The sequence below is a fragment of the Numenius arquata genome, chromosome 11, assembly GCF_964106895.1.
Source record: "Numenius arquata chromosome 11, bNumArq3.hap1.1, whole genome shotgun sequence".
Taxonomy (NCBI): Eukaryota; Metazoa; Chordata; class Aves; order Charadriiformes; family Scolopacidae; genus Numenius; species Numenius arquata.
This window is the reverse complement of record NC_133586.1, coordinates 13,232,687-13,254,398: the sequence shown is the minus strand read 5'-3', so window position 1 is coordinate 13,254,398 and position 21,712 is coordinate 13,232,687. Positions and strand designations below refer to the sequence as shown.

The 21,712-nt window shown below is 40.3% G+C and overlaps 1 protein-coding gene across 1 annotated transcript; it reads left to right on the top strand.

Moving 5' to 3' along the window:
• The first annotated feature begins 2,421 nt into the window (after window positions 1–2,421).
• Window positions 2,422–21,078, top strand: GLDN (gliomedin). The gene is made up of 10 exons (XM_074155947.1): window positions 2,422–2,712; window positions 6,334–6,385; window positions 8,439–8,456; window positions 9,619–9,726; window positions 10,058–10,204; window positions 10,901–11,026; window positions 16,087–16,167; window positions 16,249–16,374; window positions 17,093–17,243; window positions 20,619–21,078. Exons 1-10 carry the CDS (start codon window positions 2,422–2,424, stop codon window positions 21,076–21,078), a joined length of 1,560 nt encoding a protein of 519 aa, XP_074012048.1.
• The last annotated feature ends 634 nt before the right edge of the window (window positions 21,079–21,712 follow it).

Below are 21,712 nucleotides of genomic sequence, written 5' to 3'. Positions count from 1 at the left end.
TATCCACATATAAGTAGAACTTTGTGATAGCTTCAGAATAGTCTGTCGAGGCCCAAGATGTGCTTTTTCAGGAGGGTTTTACATATTTGGTTTTGTTATTATTTCTTAGAATGTCAGTATTTTAGTGGTGGAACACATTCTAAGACTGTTCATCCTGCAAAAAAGATACGCACATCTGGATGATGTTAGTCATCTTACACATAATAGATTATCTGCAACAATACAGTAAAGAGCTCAAGCAGTAATTTAAATTTCAGTGAGATTCTTTTTTTGGTGAACATTTCATAGGAGGCTACTAGTGGGAATATAAATAGAATCAGATAATGTAGTTGCTGTTTTGTCAAGTTGTTTGGGTTTTTTTAATAGCGAAAATAATTTTGAAATAGTGTACCGTCTTCTGAAAATAGCAATTCAGGTATTAGATTCCGGATTTTTTTTTATAGAAAGCTGAAAAACTTACTGTGATATGGCAGAATTTGAGCAGAACAGATCTGAGATAGTCTAACTGGTTCCTAGGCCATAATATATAGGAAGTGTTTGCACAATACAGTGGAACTTTGAGGTTTTTTCCAAATCTGTCTTCTGTACAGGGTGAAAAAGGCATTTTGTATATATTTGCAGTATGTATGATCTACCAAAGAGATCCCCGTGATCCTGTATTACAGCACACGCAAGAGTAGACTTTAAGACTGTGCAGTGATGCTACAGGGCATCTGTTCAGAATTTTGAGAAAGAGATTAGCATTGTTGGAGCAGGCCCAGAGGAGATGATCAGAGGGAGATTCCTGTGAGGACAGGCTGAGAGAGTTGGGGTTGTTCAGCCTGGAGAAGAGAAGGCTCCAGGGAAACCTTATTGAGGCCTTTCAGTACTTGAAGAGGGCCTACAGGAAAGATGGGGACAGACGTTTAAGCCTGGCCTGTTGCAATAGGACAAGGAATAATGGCTTTAAACTAAAAGAGGGGAGATTTAGACTCGATAGAAGTAAAAAATTTTTTACGATGAAGGTGGTGAGACACTGGCCCAGGTTACCCAGAGAGGTGGTCGATGCCCCATCCCTGGAAACATTCAAGGTCAGGTTGGATGGGACTCTGAGCAACCTGATCTAGTTGAAGATATCCCTGCTTATTGCAGGGAAGTTGGACTAGATGACCTTTAAAGGTCCCTTCCAACCCAAACTATTCTGTGATTCCGTGCTGGTGAGCCTTACACCTTTGGATGTATGATAATTTGCTTCTGTCTTATTTGTCATTACATGGCGAGATGAAATGATGTTTGTCCCTTCTACTTTCACCCTGCTCTACCTAAACCTATCATGACTGTTTCAGAAGGAAAGAGTCTCCAATGCAATGCCTGAGGACACTTTTTGCAGTAATTTTTTATTTCAGAGAGATGAGAACTCTAATATGATGGAGTTATTTTCCTCTCTTGGCTTCTCTACTGTGTTTAACTGATGCAGCAATTCAAATTTGTTTTGACCAAATAGTTCACCCTTCAGTGCCTTGTGGGATTAGTGTGAATTGCAGGTCAATGGCATAGTGAGAATGGAGGCAAAATGCTGTGCCTCATCAGTTGCAGAGAACTGTCATTATCACAGAGTTGGGATCAAGAACCCGCTCTTGGAGGAAACTTGGCATTCAAAAAGCTGTGGATTTCTTGAGACCGATTTGAAGTAGTAACAGTGTAAGAAAGCACATTTGCTTTGTCTTTGAAATTAAAATGTCAGCATTTTAAATAACTTTTCTAAAAAACGTTCTGAGTTTAGTAACTTTTATATTCTTCGGGCAGTCTTCATATTCGGTCAGATTCTGCTGTTCTTTCAATAGTGATACTCTGGATAATTCATTTTCTTATCTTTCCTATGAATTAATTGGGAGCAAAATCTATTATATTAGAGATGTCCCATGTCACAGAAGGGTTTGCAGGAATAATTTCCGAAAAGCTTGTGTTTGAACATCTAAAGCAACAGGTAAAGTGTTATTAGTGAATGACATAAGATGTTCTTAAAACAGCAAAGTGCTTGTATGAGCTGCAGAATGACGGTGTATGTGTCAATTCTGGCAATGCACCGCCATTCGCCGTGGGGGAAGGAAGCAAAGGAGAACCTTGATACCTGGGCAAACGCATGTGCGATTGGAGTCCTTTAAAAGTACGCCGTGACTACAGGCAGGGGCAGTTTAAGGCTGTCCCGCCCATTCCCCTCTGGAAACTACTAACCGCAGCCCCCCGCTCCCTCCCGGGGGTGCGCCCCGCCGTGCTGGGGGCTGCCCGGGCCGCGCTCCCTCCCCTCGCCCCCGGTCCCTGCCCGGTGCCTCCGCTCCGCCGCCACTCCCCGCCCCCCCGCCCCGCGCCCAGCCGGCGTCCCACGGCTCCCGGAGGGGGGGACATAAATCCCTCCCCGCCCGCCGTTGGGACCCCGCGGCGATGGCGAGCGGGCGGGCGCTGCCGTGCCTGCTGGCCGCCCTGGGGCTGCTCTCGGCGCTCAGCGCCGCCGGCACCCTCTTCCTCCTGGCGCAGTGGCGGGAGCTGGGCGCGGCGCTGCGGCAGCTGGAGGCGGCCAACGGCGACCTGCGGGACCTGCCGGGCACCCCCGGTCCCCCCGGCCCGGCTCCCCCCGCCCGCAGCAAGCGGAGCCGCCGCGGGGAGCGCGCCCGCGGAGAGGTGCGCGCCGAGAACGAGGAGATGCTGATGCTGATGACCTACTCCATGGTGCCGGTAGGGCGGCCCGGCCCTACGCGGGGCACTGCCCGCGAATGGCTCCCGCTGGGGCCAGGGCAGCGGCGGGGGTGTCCCGGAGGGGCCTGCGCGCAGAGACACGGGGCCCGGGTAGGAGGGAGGGAGGGAGGGGAGCCGGCAACGACAGCCCTCGGTGCCACCGGTCCCTGGGGCTGGGGACTTTGAGGACAGCGGGGCTGAGGCTGGTCCCAGCTTCCGCCTGAAGCTGCACCAGGCAGGACGTGAGATGCTGGCACTTGCGGTGCCAGGTCTGGCCCGCTGCTGCTATAGGGTTTGTGCTGTGTAAAAATACCTACTTGATGCTTTCCGACTACAGCGCCTGAGAAACAGTAGTCACCTGCTGTCATCTGAGGTCTTGAGAGCCCAGGGGCCACATAGATTACAGGTTATGATTAAACTTTTAGAATTATAGTTACATAGGCAAATGGAGTCATTTGTAGTAGAGTGGATTTAACGAAACTTCGGAAACTTAGTTGCAATAAAAAGCCTTCCATTTTCCAAGGTTTCAGGTTTTTAAATCTCTGCACCACTAAAGGACACTCCCCTCTCTCCTCCCCGCGCTGTGTTCTCTGCTGTTCAGCACCGCAACATGAGGTGCTGGATGTTACTTTACCACCACATTTCTTTGTAATTGATCCATGGCCTTTCGTTGAGTGTTAAATTTAAGGCGGTATTTGATGGGTCAGAAAGAGAGAGCTCTATGTCCTTTCTCTGGCAAAACAGCATAGTTTTTTGCACTTCAGTGAAAAGATTAGCCTTGCTTGGTAGGAACTAGGTCATACAGTCGAAAAACTTTGAATAGATTGAAAAGCTTTTAAGTTCTGAGTCAGAAGAAATGCAAGAAAAATATTACTATTGAAGGAAACTTAGTGGAAACTCTGTCCCAGAAAGGATTGTGGGCCTAGGCCCCCAAAAAAGCAGGAAAGGCTGACTCGAGCTCTTACTGAGGTAACTAATATTACTGACTTAAAAAATTACTTACGGGAAATACCTTTTCAGTGATGTTCTGCTGGCATTTTTGTTAATCAACCATTGCAATTGATTTAACCGTGTTAACATCTCCAGTAATATTAGATCTAATGAGATTGTAGAGCACAGGTGTTCGTAGCATAGAGTTTTGATAATGCAGTTGTTTTGGGTTTTAGAATAAATACTCATTACTTTTTTTTCACCTAAGTCCATTGAAATCCTTGTGCTTTGGGTTTAGCATTTGCAGTACAAGACTTCTGCAAGAGTGTCTTTTATTGAGAGGCAAACTGAAAAGATACTGGATATTTGGTTCTAGTTCTTACTTCCACTTACTAAAGTAGCAACATTTTTTGCTGGACCCTGTGCATCTTACTGGAGTGTTTAATTTCCTGAAGTTTTAAAATCGTATGGTTTTGTACTCAAAATGGTCTTAAAACTAACATCAGTAATACACATTTCAGCTCTTTGTCAATTCAGAAAAAAATATACATTATTTTAGGTCAAAGTGGAATGGAAATCATTATTTTTTGAACCATAATGCTTAAGTTACCGAGGGGGGCTATTTCAAATTTGAAAACTTAGATGACTTTCTAGAAACATAAACAAACAAAAAAAAGGAAAAAAACCAGTATGTTTTCTTTAGATCTTTTTGGATAAGGTAATGTTGAAAAATTTGCTGGGCCAGTGAAATACTCTTCTGTGTGCACCCAAGCTTTTCATCAAAACATTTAGTCAAAGCTTCGTCCTGTTTCTTTTAAGAAATCATCTTTGTGTTTGGCAGCTACAGGCCGTTGTGTTCCGTCCAGTCTGAATCCCTTCTTTGAGTCAAAGGGATCCACAAATAAAATTATTGGTGAAAAGATTCAGATGCTGACAAGGGGCTAAGCGCTGTTAATGCCGTTTACTGTCAGGCGCTCAGGCTGCGATCATTCGTGGCAGTGGATGTCTAGATGGCGGTTCAAATTTTCAAGCATCCCCCTCCCATACCTTCAGTTTTGTGTTTTGTATTTAACTCACACTAATGTAGTAACAAAGACCTGGATACTTCTGTAGCGTGAGACAAAGCTCCTTACAGCTGGTGAGATAATCCCTACTATGCTGGTGGGCTGTAGAATGATGTTGAAGTTGGGCCCTGAATGGAGGCTTTGCCTGAGCAGGATCTCTCCTGTAGTGGAGGCACAGATTTCTGCAGATCGGTGTCAACATCCCCTGCTCTGCACAGCCGCTGGGCAGGAGAGGCCTGTTGTGGCCACTGGTCAAGAGTCTTTGAAATAACTTTAGGCATAAAAAATCATATTTTAGCTTTAATAGTGTCTGTATATTTTTGGTTCTGTGCCTTTTGTTTATTTATTTATGTATTTATAAATATATATATTTAGCTTGTAAGCATAAATATAGGAAAATGGAAAATCTGCTGCTGTAGAAAGGCTGATGAGAGGGTAACGGTCCAGTAAGTTTGTAAGCAGTAAGTCTGAAAGTGAGATGTAAAACAGTGCAAGAAGTGGTGGTTTATGGATATCTAATTATCTGAGTATTGGCCCCATAGTTTAGGTTGTCTTTTTTTTTTTTTTTTTTCACCCTCTCTTCATGAGAAAACTAAGCTTTTAGCATTTAAATAAGATACTTTTATCTGTAGCTTTTCTTGCTGGCAGAGGTGATGCTGGCTGGTTGGGTGACTGGGGTACTTGTCTTTCGTAGTTAAGCTGGAGGTTCTGTTGTGGGCTGTTTGCTATAGCACTCGCTTTGAGTGCCATGTTTTTTAATTGTCACCTGACTTACACTGATTGGTAAAAATAATGCTGCTGAGCTCATTGGAGGGCCCCAAAGCAAGTTGTAATCACTTCAGCAAAAATTAGATTTTCCCATAAAGAGTTGAGGCATTTCTAGTTCATAATATTCTCATGTTTATAATATTCTTATTTCTGCTGGATGCTTTGATGAGTTGCAAAACATTTTAGAGTGTGGACTCTCAGCATGCAGGACATGCAACGTGAATGTTTGCCCAGCCAAAACCCATGTATTTTGTAAAGATTACTTTTTAATTGATAAATCGTAGCCTACTCTAGATTAAAAGCATCTGTATGAATGTCTCTTCCAGCTTGGTTTTTATGAAGTTGGGATTGGGATGTTGGGATTTACAGATCTTGGTTATTCCAAGATAAGAAATCACCTACTTGGAACATAGGTCATCATTCTCATTGGATATGCAATGTTGGAAAAGTTTCCATCATTTGATACAAATATAAAAATAAAATTGAATATAGTTTTTATTGGCTAATGTTGGCTCTTAATACCTTCCACTGGTAGAGTCAATGCATAGACAGCCCCACATGTTTTACAGTAGCGTGTGAACTTTAATGCCTAGATGATACATGGGTTTGGTTGCCCAATATTTTCTTCGTATCTTCAGTAAAGTTTAAAATGAGGTATATTGAACAGATTTCCTATGAGAGAATCACTGCTGAAGAGATGGATGGTGTCACAATGCTAAAGTAGTTCTAAATAGTTTATTTTTATAAGCACAGAGCGGACAGTTGTATCATTGTTTTTGGAATTATTGCTGTAGGCAAAGTAAACTAGATACTTCTATGGTATGCATTGTTTTCAACTTAACTTTCTTTGCAATATTAGGTCCGAGTGATGGTGGATTTATGTAACAGCACCAAAGGGATATGCTTGACAGGTATGTTTATTGCCTTAGGCATTGCACCTATCTTACCTCCTAGAACAGAGAATGACAATGATTTAAAAGAACTTGAGGTCAATGACTACGTCAAAGAACTATGCTATTTACTCTATCAGAATTTACTTATCAATTGGGTTATTCATTTAAAAAAAGATAATAGGTGCTACTTTGGGACTTATCTATACCTGCTTACTATAAATGCTGGAGCTCAGTTGGTGGTCTTTCTTTTCTGAGGTATTTCTTTCCCATTTTCATAAGCAAATCTTAATAGACTCAGGTGTTTCAAATACTAGTTGAGGTTTAGTTTTGGTATTTTTGAGTATGTCCCCACACTTTGAGGCAAACATGGGATGAACATATAGTGTAGAAACTTGCTTCCACTGTTGTAACTGTTGTGGAGCAGTGGGACGTTGATGAGCAATGTGTTTGCTCATCCTGCCTTGGACCACGGTAACAGGACATTTGGTTTCGCGTGTTACCAGGGGGGAGCTGGGACAAGAAAAGATGTGACGTTTATGTGGGATTTGCTGCAGAGAATGTCAGGTAGTACCAATTTAAGGGCTATGGTACAGCTTTAAAGCCTGTAACACACAGAGTCGTGTTCTTTTTGGAAATGAAAAAATAAAAAATAAACCGCTTTTTATAAGTTTAAGAAAACACTTCACTTGCTGTCTGGTTTGTATTTTCAAATGGCTATAAGGGCCATTTGGCTTAGCCGATTTCAACATAAATGAGAACTACCAGAGTACACACAGATGTTAAGCGCTTCTGAAATTGTAGATCAGTTGTGATTGCAACTGGTGCTGAACCACAGACAACCTGAAAGTTTGTTTCTTTGGGCTCCAGACTTCTGAATTCATGCTATTTGGTGCCTTCTGCCCCCATTTTGCTCTCTTGACACTATTAAATTTTGTATCTATTACTGGCTTTCTCTGCTATGCAACATTTCCTACTTTTCAAGCACCTTTTTATTTATCTTACGCTTATGCAAGGAGAAATCAAGATCCTCAGTTTTTGAGACGAGGAAGTAATTGAATGCACTAATGGATGTACCATTGTAGTGTGGAAAAAAAAGGTCATTTACTGGAAAACTGGCAGAAAGATGTTAACTGATGTTACTGCCTGTACTGATTAAAAGGGATAATTGCTGTAATGGTATTATAAAATGGTTTTCACTTTACTCATAATGCTTTCTAATTAATGCTGAAAATTGTCATCTTTGGGGAAATCGGGTAATTACTGTTATTTTCTGTTGTAGAGAGATTTGTTGAAACAAGACAGTACTTTGCTGGCTGGGTAAAAGTGTTCACAGAACTAATTTGATTCTTTAATTGCAGCTACCACCTTTCTTTGTATTCTCCTAACCCGCTTTTCCTGTTTGGTTTTGTGATGGTGTTTGGTTTTTTTTAATTTTTTTTTTTTTTTAATAAAATGTGTACTGGGGATCATATAAGATAGATCTTATTACAGAAACATTTTCTGGTTTACTCTTGCTTTACTCTTTCCTGCTCTGCTCTCTTCTCATTAAGGCCCTGTACTTGAACTGAGTCAGAGAGAGTGAGACAGATTTTATTGTGTTACATGTTCCTGAATAACTGAACTGAGTCCAATTTCTATTACACCAACCAGGTTCTGTGGGGACCTTGGTCCAGTCTGGAGAACAACTATGTGAGAAAGGCCTGCTTGGGATTTAGATGTAGTTAATAGGAATGACAAGACTTTTTTTTTTTTTTTTTCCTATTTAAATAGTCTGAATCCTGAACTGCAATGAAATACACATAAAACACAGAGAAGTGTAGCAGGTAGTTTTATGTGTATTTTCAACAGGATTTGTATTTGTGACCTCGTCAGTATTGTAAGGCTATTCTTCTACTATAATAGGATCTTGGAGAATGCTTATATAAAAGAAAGGTGTTCATTTTGAAATCTTAGGGGCTTTCCTCCCCGTTTACTGTTCTGATCTGGTGTTAATTCAATCTGGAATTGCTTTTTGTTTTCTTGCCAGGTTAAACTCATCTTTTCTTCTTTCTTTTGCTTGTTCTTGTTGTAGGCCCCCCAGGCCCCCCAGGTAAGATACTTGGACAATTGCAGTTGCATTTTTGGGTAATTGAAACAGTTGCTGGTACAAAATATGGAACTGTAGAAATGGATCTTTTCTAGAATAGTCTTCCTTTGCTAATTAGAATGAGGGAGGGTTGAATGACTGCCTGCCTTTATAATTTTTGTATTTAGGTCAACTTGTGCCCCTTCTGAGAGGGGGGAGGTTTTAGACATTATACTTTTCTAGTGGCTGGAATAGAATAGTTTCACATTTGCTAAAACATATTTGATCAAAATCAAATGGAATTGAGAGTGTTTAAGTAGAGATGAATATATATATATATATAAAAAAAAAACCCAAGTAAACTGATATTGTGATTTAACACTAAAAACATCTCTTTAAAAAATGTTGGTTACTGATTCCACCCTCCTGCCTCCCCCATCACTTTTCCTCCTTTCTTATTTAATTCCCTCTCTCTGTTGTCACTCGTGGTTGCTAGGCTGGATGAACTGTCACTTGTGCTTTTTTCTCTGCTGCTGTAGCTGTGGGTCTGCTTAGAATCATCCTCTGTATCAGAAAAGTATCAGGTTCTTTTTGTTTGTGGGGTTTCAAATAGTGACACAGGGGGAGTGATGTCTTCTCTATCAGCCAAACATGGTTTGGCACCGCAGTGTTCTGGGCTAGTAGGTAAATGCTTTCCTTGTGTCAGACCAGTCTGGCCAATATCATAAGTAACATTAAAGCTTATGTGGCTTCTGGAAGGTGTTACAGTCACTGTCAAATTCAGAAATAGGATGGATTCTGCTGTGTTTGTCCTTCAAGTGGAATCCAAAAGGCTGACCTGTGCTGGCTGTGATGCAAAATGTGTACAGTGTTCATTTCATCCAGTTTTCTTATGCTAAGGCCAGGGCAAACAGGCACTTTACCTTTCAGTTTGGTTTCATAGTTTTCTGTTTCTTGGTTGTGGGTGGGTATTTTTTGTTTGCATGGTTTGGTTTGGTTTGGCTGTGGGGTTTTTGTTGGTGTTTTAGTTTTAGTGGGTTTGTTTTGTTTTGCTTTGTTTTTTTTTAAGGAGGATATTCAATTGATATGGAGAACATAGGGGTCAGTTAGAGAATTTTGTGTGGTAGATTTAAGGATAAATTGCATTTAACGGGGAAAATTCAGTTATGCTGTTTGGTTTGTTCAGGGCCTCCTGGACTTGATGGATTGCCTGGCTACAATGGATCAGATGGAGTCCCAGGTATACCAGGACAAAAGGGAGAACCAGGAATAAATGGAAAAAGAGGAAAAATAGGTAACATTTTTTGGGGAAAGGGGGAGGGTGGGTGTAAAAAAGAAATCCTTTCTTACTGTTATATTCAGATGTAACTACTTTGAGACCTTTGTACAGGGAGAAGGGTTTCAATGTTTACAAAGTTGCATGTTACAGAATTCTACAGAAGATGGTATATATATGCTATAGAATATTGCAAATAGCAAAAACAAATTACAGCTACCCAGTTAAATACAGATGTAAAAAAAAAAAAAAAAAGTAGATTGAATACGTTTTGTATTATAAAAATGTATTGATTGATGCTTAATACTACAGCAGTTGTTCTTGGTACTAAAATGCTTTTCATTTCTAGGTGTTCCAGGACCAAAAGGTGATCAAGGACAGAAAGGAGAGCCTGGAGAAATAGGTTTACCTGGCAAGGATGGAATGCCAGGAGGAAAAGGTGCAAGAGGAGCGAAGGGTGAAAAGGGGGATGCAAACAATGATGTGATATTAGAAGGTAGGAAGAAGCACTCTTAGGAGCTCTCTTGCAGCAGTGGACTCGACAAAAAAATACACTCTGCTTCTGAGGCGTGAATGTGGTGCTTCAGGAGGAGCACCAACCAGCATAACCATGTTATCCACAGTGAAGTTTGAGTATTGCTCTGCGCAGGAGATTATGTTCTCTTTTTAATGCGAGTCTTCACAAAAACTTCTGCTTGGGCTTTAGGTTGAGGTGTACATGAATTCCACGTTTTCCAGTACACTTCCAGACAGTTGACCTCCCCCTGCTCTTTCTTGCAGTGTAGTTTTATTTTTCTATTAGAAAATGAGGGGCAGATTTCCACTCAGGAATACATGAAGCAGCCACAAATACAAGCTGTGCAAAATTAATAGCACTGTAACATCTGAAGTTGAGGTCTTAGAATACAGTAAGTAAAAGGCAACAATGCTCTATAACTCTCTAATGTGCCTATAATCCAGACGAGTGAATTGCATTGAAGTCCTACAGCTTGGGAAGTTCCGTATCGTTCACCTTCTAACAAACAGTATCCTACTGAGTTTATTGCACCGTATTTCTGTTCGCAGAAGCCTCTTAAGAAGAGAGAGGCTGTTTTAGAGATCTCTCAAAGTCCATCAGGTGGCCACGTACAGTTCTCTGCAGGTTGCCTGTTCTCTACGGGGCCTGTGACATTGTACTCTGTTTTGTATGTAGGTGCAAAAGGTGAACCTGGACCGCCAGGGCCCCCTGGACCACCTGGACCCCCGGGGCCTCCAGGGAAACGTAAAGGTAAAGGTAAAGCACAGCTTGAGGAGAACATATACAGCAGCAAATGCACAGGTTAGTTCTTTCCAGTGTTCTTTTTAGTATTATGAACGGGTTCAAGATTAAACCCATGGCTCCAAGTCTCACAAAACAGTAAGCATGTGTTTCATTTTGCTGGCATCAGTAAAACTGCACAAGCTTAAAGCAGAGTGTGTGCTTAGGTGTTTTGCTGAAATACAATCTGGATAAGGCAGCAAGCTATCTCCAGTATATTTTTCGTCTTTTAATCATGCTATAGTAATATTCAAGCAAAGTATTTATACATGGTGTTTTCTGTTAGGGTATATTTGGAAAGTAAGAGAAATGAAGTTGAAATTTTTTGCTTTTAAATTCTGAACTTTAATTTTACATGTAAATATAACCTGTTAACCAGGCTACGTTTCACTCTATTCTACAAAATGAAATTGCCTGGTCATTGGCAGAACTAGCTAAGACATCTAAAAGCTGGAGGAATACAAAAGGATTCTCAGACTTTGAGTCCATTTGAATATGTAAGTTTGGGAGTGAAGTGATCTCCAGTTCTTTCCAATGTTGCTATTTATCGTTATTGTATCCTGAATGACAGGGGGATCTTGAGTCCCTTTGATTTGCTGTAGCTGTGTTGGTGAGATATACAGCTAATATTAAGAATGGAAAATTAAAGACAGAGTAGATTCTCTTCAAACTGGGGCTGCAAATTTCACAGCAGATACCGTTAGAACCAAAATATGAGTATCCAGACTGACAGGTCACAGACCGTGCTGAAGTGTAGCAGCTGATACACTTTTTTTTTTGTTGGTTTTTTTTAGTCACTGATTAGAGTGAGTGCTGACATGAGATATGTCTTGTCATGAGATATCTCTGGTATGATTTTCAGGTGTGCATTACCAGTAAATACTCATGGATTGAACTTGATGTTGTGGGTTATTGAAAAAATCATGTCAGTGTTTCATGTCACAGCTTCTATCCATGTCTTAGAATATCTTTTTCTCAAATAGATTAAAATTGTGCCTCAGATAAAATCCACGTGTGTGCGTGAATGTGCTCGTGCATGTGTGTTACTGAGCAAAACACTGCCTCTGCTGTGTGGAGCACATCTAGAGAAGGTTAATTGGCATAAACTCCTCCTCTGGCAGGTGACTGGTTGGACGTACTCTGCTGTCTTGAACAGTGCATTTTGTAAATGCATTGACAGATACAGTGTCCTGTCTGGACAGGCATGTATTCAGGCATGGAGCATATTTTTCCATGCCTGAAGTTTATATGGATTTAAATATATTAATAATAGCTAAGTACTTTGTGGAAGAAAGCATTGGTGTCAATGTGATACCAAAGGCTATATTAATATTCTAAAATCCTTCCATAGTAAACACATTTCTTACTGTGCTTTTATGAATATTTCTATTTATCATAGAAGAAATCATTTTAAATGGGATTTTTCAGATAGGCTTGAATTTCTTTTTGCATGTTTGAGTGGGAATAGCTTCTAAGAGGTTAACAGGGACATTAAGACTCTCTGTGAAAGTATTTGCAACTTTTGTAATCAACTTCATTTTCAACAACATTGAAAAGAAAATGTAATTTCTGTGATCTTTGCTCTCTCTAATGCTCCAAACAACTCTGTTTTGAATTAGAGGTATTAAATGAGGGCTTGATTTTTCTAATGCTTTTAAGTGCCACTTCAGGCACATTGAGGGGGAAGAGTGGTCGCAGTTGGGAAGGCTGGTGCTTGGAAATCAAGGATGTTCTACTCGTTTTGTCGTGAAAATCAGCAGATGTTTTTTAAAAGTATTTTAAGGTGGATGTCTGAAGTTGCTGGACTTTTGAAAATCTTGGCCAACAACGTTATGCCCATTCCTGAAAACTCTCTCTCTCAAAAAATCTGGTTTTGAGACTTGCATTTCAAATCATTTCTATGTACTGGAAGAGAAGAGCCTTTTTTTTTTCCTTTTTGGCCAGTGAAGAATTAGTGGTAGAAGATGAGAGGAGCTGGTGGTTTGGATGATCAGCACCACGGGTTCCACAAACATTGTGGTATAGTGATAAGTGGAAAACTGTAGTTCAAGCTATTAGCTGATTGTGGAAAGCAAAGAGCATTGTATTTCTTCCTTACTCCAGCTTGAGAATGGAAGCAAACTTTTGGGTTTGGATGTACATACTGGATCTGGCTGTCCTTGTCCTTTACCCCTGGATGGTGTTGCATTTAAAATGGTTGTGGCTTTCAGTGACTGTTGCTACCCCTGCAGTTCTGGGATGAATTTTCCTCCCAGCTGAGATGCCTGTTTTCGGGGAGGTCAGAGTGATCCTATCAAAGAATAGCAAAGGATGTCTCAGTTACTAATCTTCCACGTTTCTGGAAAAGAGGAGAGTTATCTGCAACAGTTTTTGGTAAAGTGGGATTTCTTTTGTAATTGGGAATGTAGTTTTGTGACAGGCCCACCAAAAGGGAAGAGCAGAACTTTGTGCAGTTATTAAGGGTGAAACAAGCAGAGCAATTTGTATGTCTCTCCATTAACAGGGTGATAAGTTTTTATGTCACAATCATTGTGCACAGTTTGCTGAGATGAAAAATATTTTATTATTATTATTATAAATCCTATTAACCAGTGGATATTTAATACTGGGTGCAACGTACATCAATCACTTCCACGTCTTATTTTTAATATAGCATGTAATTGTAATTGTAGTAGCATGTAATAACCTCAATCAGGAGACACTGGGTATGGAAGTGTTAAAACAGAGCCCAAAGAGCCTCCTTACAATGGAAATTAGGAAGCTGGAGCAGAAATCTCATCCTATTTGAAATTCAGAAATGCATGAACTGTTATACAAGATGGAATTGGACCGTTTACTCAGGTACCGCTTTTCAAGTGTTGCAACAGACTGAAGTGCTTTGGAGGATGAGCCATCTGATGGATTTCTGATGGATTTTAAATCTCGGAATGCAAATGGGAGTTATACTCAAATAACTCTGCAAAGGGATCTTCCTCAATGAGCATTTATGTTTTATGAGTCAGTAGGTTGTGGGATCCTATTAACAAAGTTCAAAGTATAAAGCAGCTTTTGTAATTAAGTATTCATATCCCTTTGAAGAAAAGAGAATACACATGCTGATTTACAACTGTAATTAACTTATTACATAAGCATACAAGAATGGTTTTTTAAATTAAATTTTGAATCAGGTAAGACTTTATGTCTTCAAGAGAAGAGAATAATTAGTTGGAATCTCAGGTGTATTTGTTCTCAACAGTAGTTAGCTAATTCTAAAGGAAACAAAACACCCCTGCTCCATCCTTCCCACCCTCCCCAGACAAACAAAATCAGTAGTTCTAATGTCATGGAAACTCCAGTAAATCTCAGCCAAAATATTTTAGGACAGAATCAGTAGGTTATTTATCTTTTTTTGATGGAAAGAAAGCAGTGAAAATTCCACATAAAAGTTTCTGTCTTTTTAATCTTAGTTGCTTTCTGTTTCATGCACCTGAAAGTTCACAGAAAGCATTGCAAATATCCTCAAATCCAAATAGTGCTCTCGGTTTCATAACAAACACTGACCTGGTCCTTGACTGCTCCATAGACTTAGATAAACTACTGTATTAGGGAATGGCTCATTCAGTTACCTGTATCTATTAGACTTGGCACAAGAAAATTAGCTTGTGCGTTGCAACTCATAATTTCTGCTGAGTCGATTCCTTTTTTTGAGATATTTTGAGATCAGAAGCTGGAAAGGGATCTAGAGGGATTGCTATAGGCTTTCATCATCCATGGTCGGATTGACTTTGTGCCTTATTTTGGAGATATGCTGTGACACTCACAACTTTCAAATCATATCACCAAATGTCCTGGATAAATGCGTGGGAGAAATATGTGTTGGTCTTGCTCTGTCTTGGACTAGTTTACTTCTGGATGAACAAAGACAAGACACAACCTAAAGGAGAAAACAACAATCCGGTATTGTCTGCCCTTTCTTTCCTGAATATCACACTACCCTTTCAGCATTACTTTAAAGTTATTTCGTATTTATACTGTCTTTCTCATTTAAACTACATCACAACCCTGTAAATCCTAGAAATATATTGGAAGGCAACAATTAAAATGCATGTCCAAAATGATTTGCAGCCTGCACGCCAGGCAGTGTGAAACGTGTGAGGAGATGAAAGTTGAGAATGGAATTAGAAAACAAGGCTACAGTGGAATGGGGATCTCTTCAGCAAAGAGCTGAGAACTGTTTGTTCTCTGTCATTATTCATTCTAAGCAAAATGAAATGTGTTGCATTGTTTTAAAGGCAGAAGAGGTATCTGGGTTTATAGAGAAAGGTCCATAAATAATTTCAGTCAGGCATTGTTTTAACAGTAAACGCTAAGAGAAAACCCAACCAGTTCCACTTTAAATAGTTGAGGGCTGGGGGAAAATGTTTCCAGCTGTTTCTTTCTAATGTGAACCATTTCTCTGTGTATAAGGAATATGGTGCAATTTCCCTTAGACTTTCATATTGCTTCTTTAAAGCCATGGATGACTGACCTGCATTCTTATGTGTTGTGTGCTCAGTGTATGTGTTAGTACTTTATTACTCTTGGGCATTAGCAGCACGAGCGAAACTTCCAGTGGTGCCTACAGAATGGCCCCCCTCTGCTGGGGTATGCAGATATGGGCATGAAGCTTTTGGGTTTAGACATCACTCATTCCCGAGAAAGCATTTTTGGTGTTACTGCTAAATCAGCCAGCTGCCAGCTACCTCGGCTGTCAGAAGGTATCCAAGGAAAGGGGTAACCCTGTCTTTCTAAGCAGCTGCTCTGAAATTCGCAGATAATGAATTAAATCTATTGAGCAAAATTAGTTACTCCTTTAACGTTGACTGTCAGCCTGACAGCTTTAAGGGAACAAACCAGCCCAAACACTTCATTTCCTTGGTAGAAGTGAGAGAAAGTTGTTTTTTTTTAATCTAATTTTTTCACCAGACCAACCTAAGCTTTTTTCCCAGGTGAAACAAAGTCCCAGTTGTCATTCCTTTATTTTAGTGGAGTCACTGATGTGCACATCTCTTGTGTCTAATCTAGAAAAATGACACGTGTTACCCTTTCTCTCTCAACTCTAGGTGACACGTGTGCTGTACCGAATGATGATACCCTGGCTGGAAAAGCTGAAGAGAGAACCCCTGGTCCTTCAAAAAAAGCCGGTAACTTGCTACAGAGCGTGACTAACTGCTACTTACTGTTTTTATGTCACAGATAATGGACATGTGCTTTTTCTCTACTAGAATGTGTCATAACATCTGTAGGAAGTCCTGTTCACTTTGTCAGCGTACAGCAAACGTTTGGAACTTGGATGCGGGAACCCGCAAATATAAGCGATGAAAGGATTTGGCTTACCATGCATTTTTCAGGTACAGCAGGAGTAGTCACTGATCAAAGCTTAGTTGTTATACTAATAGGGCTTTCTTAATTCCTTCAACCAAAACTAGTACTTCTAATCAAGTACAATTGCCTTTTTACCCACATCTTTTTCAGAATATTTTCCTTATTACCATACTTGACTGTACATATGGTTATGGACATTTGTAGTACATTCAGACATTTTCAGAGTCAACATCAGATTTTGGAAATAGTTTGAGGATTTTAGTTTTTTTTAACCAATCCAGGTTTAAATGCCTGTTGTTCATGCCTTTTTGCTCATTTATTTCAACAGTTTCCTATGGCTTTACTTCCCTCAATTGTAGCTCGGATTTTTGCCTTTTCATTTAGCTGGGCATGAAAGCGAATCAGATGCTGCCTGAACTACATTTAGTGCAGGAAAATTTCCAGGACCTAAGTGGAAAAAGGACATACTTTCTGTATATTTACCCAACTGTGTTCAGAATTAGGGCCCATCAGGTCAGTGGGAAGCAGGACCTTGAACACCTTTATAGATTTTTTTGGAGTGTTTGTGTATTATTTTATTGTGTTCCAGCAAGTTGAATCACTATTTGAAAACACAAATACAATTGTCTGTCTGTCAGATATTTGATTGAGATTGACTTTCAGTAGAAGTTGAATTTTAGGGTAGATTTCAAAATTAGATGGACTAAATGATAGTCCTTTTTTCATGTTTTACCCTTCGTTTAGGAAACTCTATAAAAGAATATGAGAATTCTAATGCCTTGCTGAATGACAGCTACAGGATCATTAACATCACAGGATTCTTTTATGGATGCGGTCATGCGGTACAAAACAATCATCTCTACTATCAAAAGGGAGGAACCAATGTCATTCTGAAGTAAGTCAAACACAGCCGGCTTAAGGCAAGTGATGTTGCGGAAGGAGGAGCAGTGGGTTAGAGTGACAGAGGTGAACCTCAGAAAAGCAGACCACTTCCCTTGTACCGTTTGATGTTTCTTTTTGGTCCTATCTAGGATAGGAAGAATGGAGGAATAGTCAGAACAACTAATTCTTTCCAATCTGTAACTGGAATGTGGGCCACTGGCCTTTCATCTGTGTGTGCAGATGCTGTGGGAGGAGAGGAACAGGGAGGGTGATCCGGATCCATTACTCTGCTGCGACAGTCAGTTCTTTACACATTGCTCGGCTCTGCGTCTAAGGGGTGAACTCGAGCAGTTTAATACATAATAGGACAACCGGGCCTCCAGATTAACAAGATGCCATGTGCAGAGGTGACAACAGATTTTTCTTTTGGTGATCCTGGGGTCTGGCGGGTTTCAGTTATACATTACATTGCTGTGGGTGGTGTTGCACTTGGATTCTTTGCTGTGTTCATAGTTGTGAGAAAGCAATGAGAAAAGCAATTGACTAAGGAATTTGGGGGTCAGAAAAAAAGTATTTGATTTAAAAAAAAAGCTGTGGATCTACCTGCATCAGAGTAAGAATTGGTTCAACTGCAGTTTGGGGGGTACAAATGAGTGGTTATACGATTGTAGCCCACGTGTGGAACTTGGCTTATCCAGAGCTTCTTGCTGGGTTGACGCACATGCCTTGCTCTCGATAGCACTGTTCTGAGCCGGTGGGGGCTGAGTTAATGCTGCTCGTGCAGAGGAATGCGCTCAGGCACCAGCTGAGGACATGGCGACCTGGGGAATTGCACATTGCCTTGTGGAGGAGTGGCTCCGCTGTTTGATTTCCTCATAATAAGAAGCTCCTACAACTCTCCAAATGTATCTCCCTGAATTGGAACTGGGAATTACATTTCTTCAGTTTCTACTAAGAACAGGACAGACAATACAAATCAAAACCAAAATCTCATGTTGTGGGAAGAGCCAAAGGAAGACAGTCCAAGGGCAAGTGCAAGATTGCATCTGCTTTCAAGTTCTCTTACATGACTCTGATGTTTGAGCCAAGAACATTACTGCACTTTGATGTCTATGCCTGAGCAGGTGTGAGTGCTGCCTTCCTATATTCATGTGGATGCCAAGGAATGTGAGCAAGCTGCTGGGATTCTATAATATTTATTCTGTCAAAGACAAGCCCACTTTTTGGCAACCTCCTTTAAATATCTTTGGGGCTTTTTGTTTATACATCTGTAAAAGACCGTCTCTGTGTAAGCAATATACAGTGATAGGACAGAGGTTCCACACCTTTGCTTGTTAATTGGGAAATGCCTTCACGTACAGATGAACACAAGCTATTTGTGGAATTTTCAAAACCTCTTTAAAGTTGCTGTTCGGTTATTCGCTCTAAGGTTATTTACCTTTAGCACAGATAAGATGAGGCACTATGAATTCTGTGACAGTGAAGTCCTTGATTTTGGGCTGCAGAAAAGCTTCTGGGAGTTTTGTATTGATTTAATAGAAAGAACAGATGAGGACCTGGTTGGTTTGCTTTGCAAATGTTGAAAAAATATTTAAAAGGAGTTTCCTGTCGTATTTAAAAGCTGGTAAAACTAGGTTTGTCTGACCTTTGGCAGGTCTGATGATGATGCTCAGATCCCTGACATTGATCGCTTCATCCTTCCTTTGTTTCATAACGTTCTTTCCCACCTCTCTTGTATTTGGTTAACTTCATTCATTTTGGTGATCAGGGAAGTGTTTGTAGCTCAAGTTCCCTACAGTTAATGAAAATATTACACTGTATCTTGTCATTTGCCCCAAGGTGCCAGAAGATTGAGGAACCTCTGAACCATTTGGAGTTCTAGGCCAGACTGTCCTTCACTAGGGGAGGGGAAGAGAGAACCCTCAGGAGTGGAACCTCACTCTTCTGCTCCCTTCAGGATTTTCAAATAAAAGAGGAAAAGACAGGGCATTCTGTGTTGCGGATCTTGCACATTTCTAATGAATCCTGAGATGCTTTTTATCTTGTTGGCTCTTTATAGAAAAAAAATCCTGAAGAAAATCTGCATTTCTATGTGACTGTTCCTGCTAAGGGCTATCCTTCTAGCCCTTGCCCTTGCCCTTGCCTGAGGTTATTTACAAACACGAAGCAACTGATTAGATTAACTGGGTTGACACACATTTCTCAGAAACCTTCTCCAGCCTGGAAGCCCTTTTTTATTGCACGTACATGATGCTGGAATATGGAGTTGCCGCAGATGTGAATTTTACAAAAGCTGAGGGGAATCATCTAGTTAGTCATTCCTGACTTTTCTTAGGATGATTTTTCCAGTCTAGGCTCTCAATGCCTCTTCCACAGAAAAATTATCCTTCTAGTATTTTTTCTCCTATTGTTCCTGGATCTGAAATGTTCCTGTCATTAAGCCCGTTTTTTTCAGAAAACTTTTGTAACTGTGGCAGATTCCTGTATTGAGTAATGTTTTTCCTTTATTTGAGGAACGGAGCTTTCCAGCTAGATGAAAGTCAGACAATGAAATGTGCTTCATTACAGAAGGCATTACTTCAAGGGATAAAGCGTACTCTCTCTGCCTTTGCTGAAGTGCTGCGTTTTTCAGTGATTAAATGCTAACTGCAAATGTGTCTTGATAGTAGCTGATTACCCTCTTCAATAGTAGAGGAACTCAATTTAGCAGCTCGGTGCCGCTGTCCTCAGATTATCATCCTATTAAGGAATTTCAAGGAATAAAAACCATTTTATACCTCAGAGATGAGACATTCAGGCTCTCCTGCTGGAGGCCAGCATGAGGTCAGAATTTTGGCTCTGCAAAAGTAGAATTTTTATTCCTTTGATGTTTACTTGAGCAAATCACTGCATTATCTGAACTGTTTTCAAAAGAGGAACTCTAAGACTAGGTGAACCTGCCCGGAACTCATGCTGGTTTGGTGAATCACATTTTCTCCCTTTAGTTCCCACCTAGTAGAAAGCAAACTCCTGTACAGATTTCATTTCCCAAGTTTGGGCCTTCACCTGGTATCTAATTCTTTTTCATACCCATTCCTTTTAGTTGCTTCTTTCATCCTAGTGATAAAAAAGCTCATAGACTAAATAAAGTGAAACCTACCCAAAGCGAGTTCATGCTCTTGTGCATCTTTTAGATTGGTTATTACTTTGGAATTTTCTCCCCGTGTTTTGGAAAGCGCTTTGAGTAGAATACTTCGTTTTAAGAGACATCAGGATGGTCCTTGAACTCAAGTATTTTCAACAATGCTTCTATCGCTAATAACGCACTTTGAATTGATTCAACCAACCACTTTGTATAAAAATGAATTTTTAGCGCAACATACTGAATACTTACTTTATCTCATTTCAGGCTTGGGCTTGATAAAGCATCGTTGGGAACACTGCTAATTGAAAATGCCTTATATCATGGTCGTAACTACCTCTTTTCTAACTCGAAGACGTATTTCAACGTAGCAGTGGATGAGAAGGGTCTTTGGATTATATATGCCTCAAGCACTGACGAAAATATAATAGTAGCACATATTGATGAAGAGACATTTTCAGTCATTCGGCATATCAATACTACCTATCCCAAGTCCAAGGCTGGTAACGCGTTCATAGCGTGTGGCATTATGTATGTTACTGATACTAAAGACATGACAGTAAGTTTTGCTTTTGATTTATTGAAAGAGAAGCAGATTGATGCGAGGTTCGAGTTACGGTCTTCACAGTCTGTTCTCGCGATGCTTTCGTACAGCCTAAGAGATAAGAACTTGTATACGTGGGAGAACGGGAGCTTAATGGTATACCCTGTACATTTTGGCAGATGAATATATTTTAAAGTGTCGTGTATGGCAGCCATGTTTGACTAAATAGATTATTTAAGCGATATGATAGACACACGGGGGTCTCCTCACTTGGTATAATTTTCTGTTCACCGACGGTGGTTTGTGAGCGTTTGTAAAATGGAGATCGGGGGCCTTTGTACAAACACATTTCAATTCTGTGGGCTCTTCTCGGCTTTTAAAATAATCTCTGTTCACTATTGCAGCTGGCACACAGCACGGACTTGCTTTTGTTTTTCCCCTGTTATTCAGCCAATAATTATATCCAACGTACGTTGATTATTCCACGGTCACGTGCTCAGCAGAGACTATTTATAACTTTCAGTTGCAATCATCTCATCTGCAGTCATTCTCTAGCCAGTGATTATGGTCTAGTATAAATGTCTAAATAATGAACTTTTGTGTACAAATACCTTTGTCATTTTCACTTAATACTTTCCGCTGATTCTCCATGAACATTTTTTTTGGACAAAGTTATGCAGCTGTTAAAAATAATGGGAATGGAAATAGTTCTTAAAATAGGAAAAAAAAAAAAAAGCAGAAAGCTTCAAATTTGACATATCCAGTGAAATAAAAAGCAAAATCCAGCTGAGGTACAAGGAAAATGGGAATAACGGCA

Coding starts and splice junctions, on each gene's coding strand:
- GLDN (XM_074155947.1), top strand. CDS start 2,422: ATGGCGAGCGGGCGGGCGCTGCCGTGCCTGCTGGCCGCCCTGGGGCTG. Junction 10,205..10,900: donor CAATGATGTGATATTAGAAG/GTAGGAAGAAGC, acceptor TTTTGTATGTAG/GTGCAAAAGGTGAACCTGGA. Junction 17,244..20,618: donor GGAACCAATGTCATTCTGAA/GTAAGTCAAACA, acceptor ATCTCATTTCAG/GCTTGGGCTTGATAAAGCAT.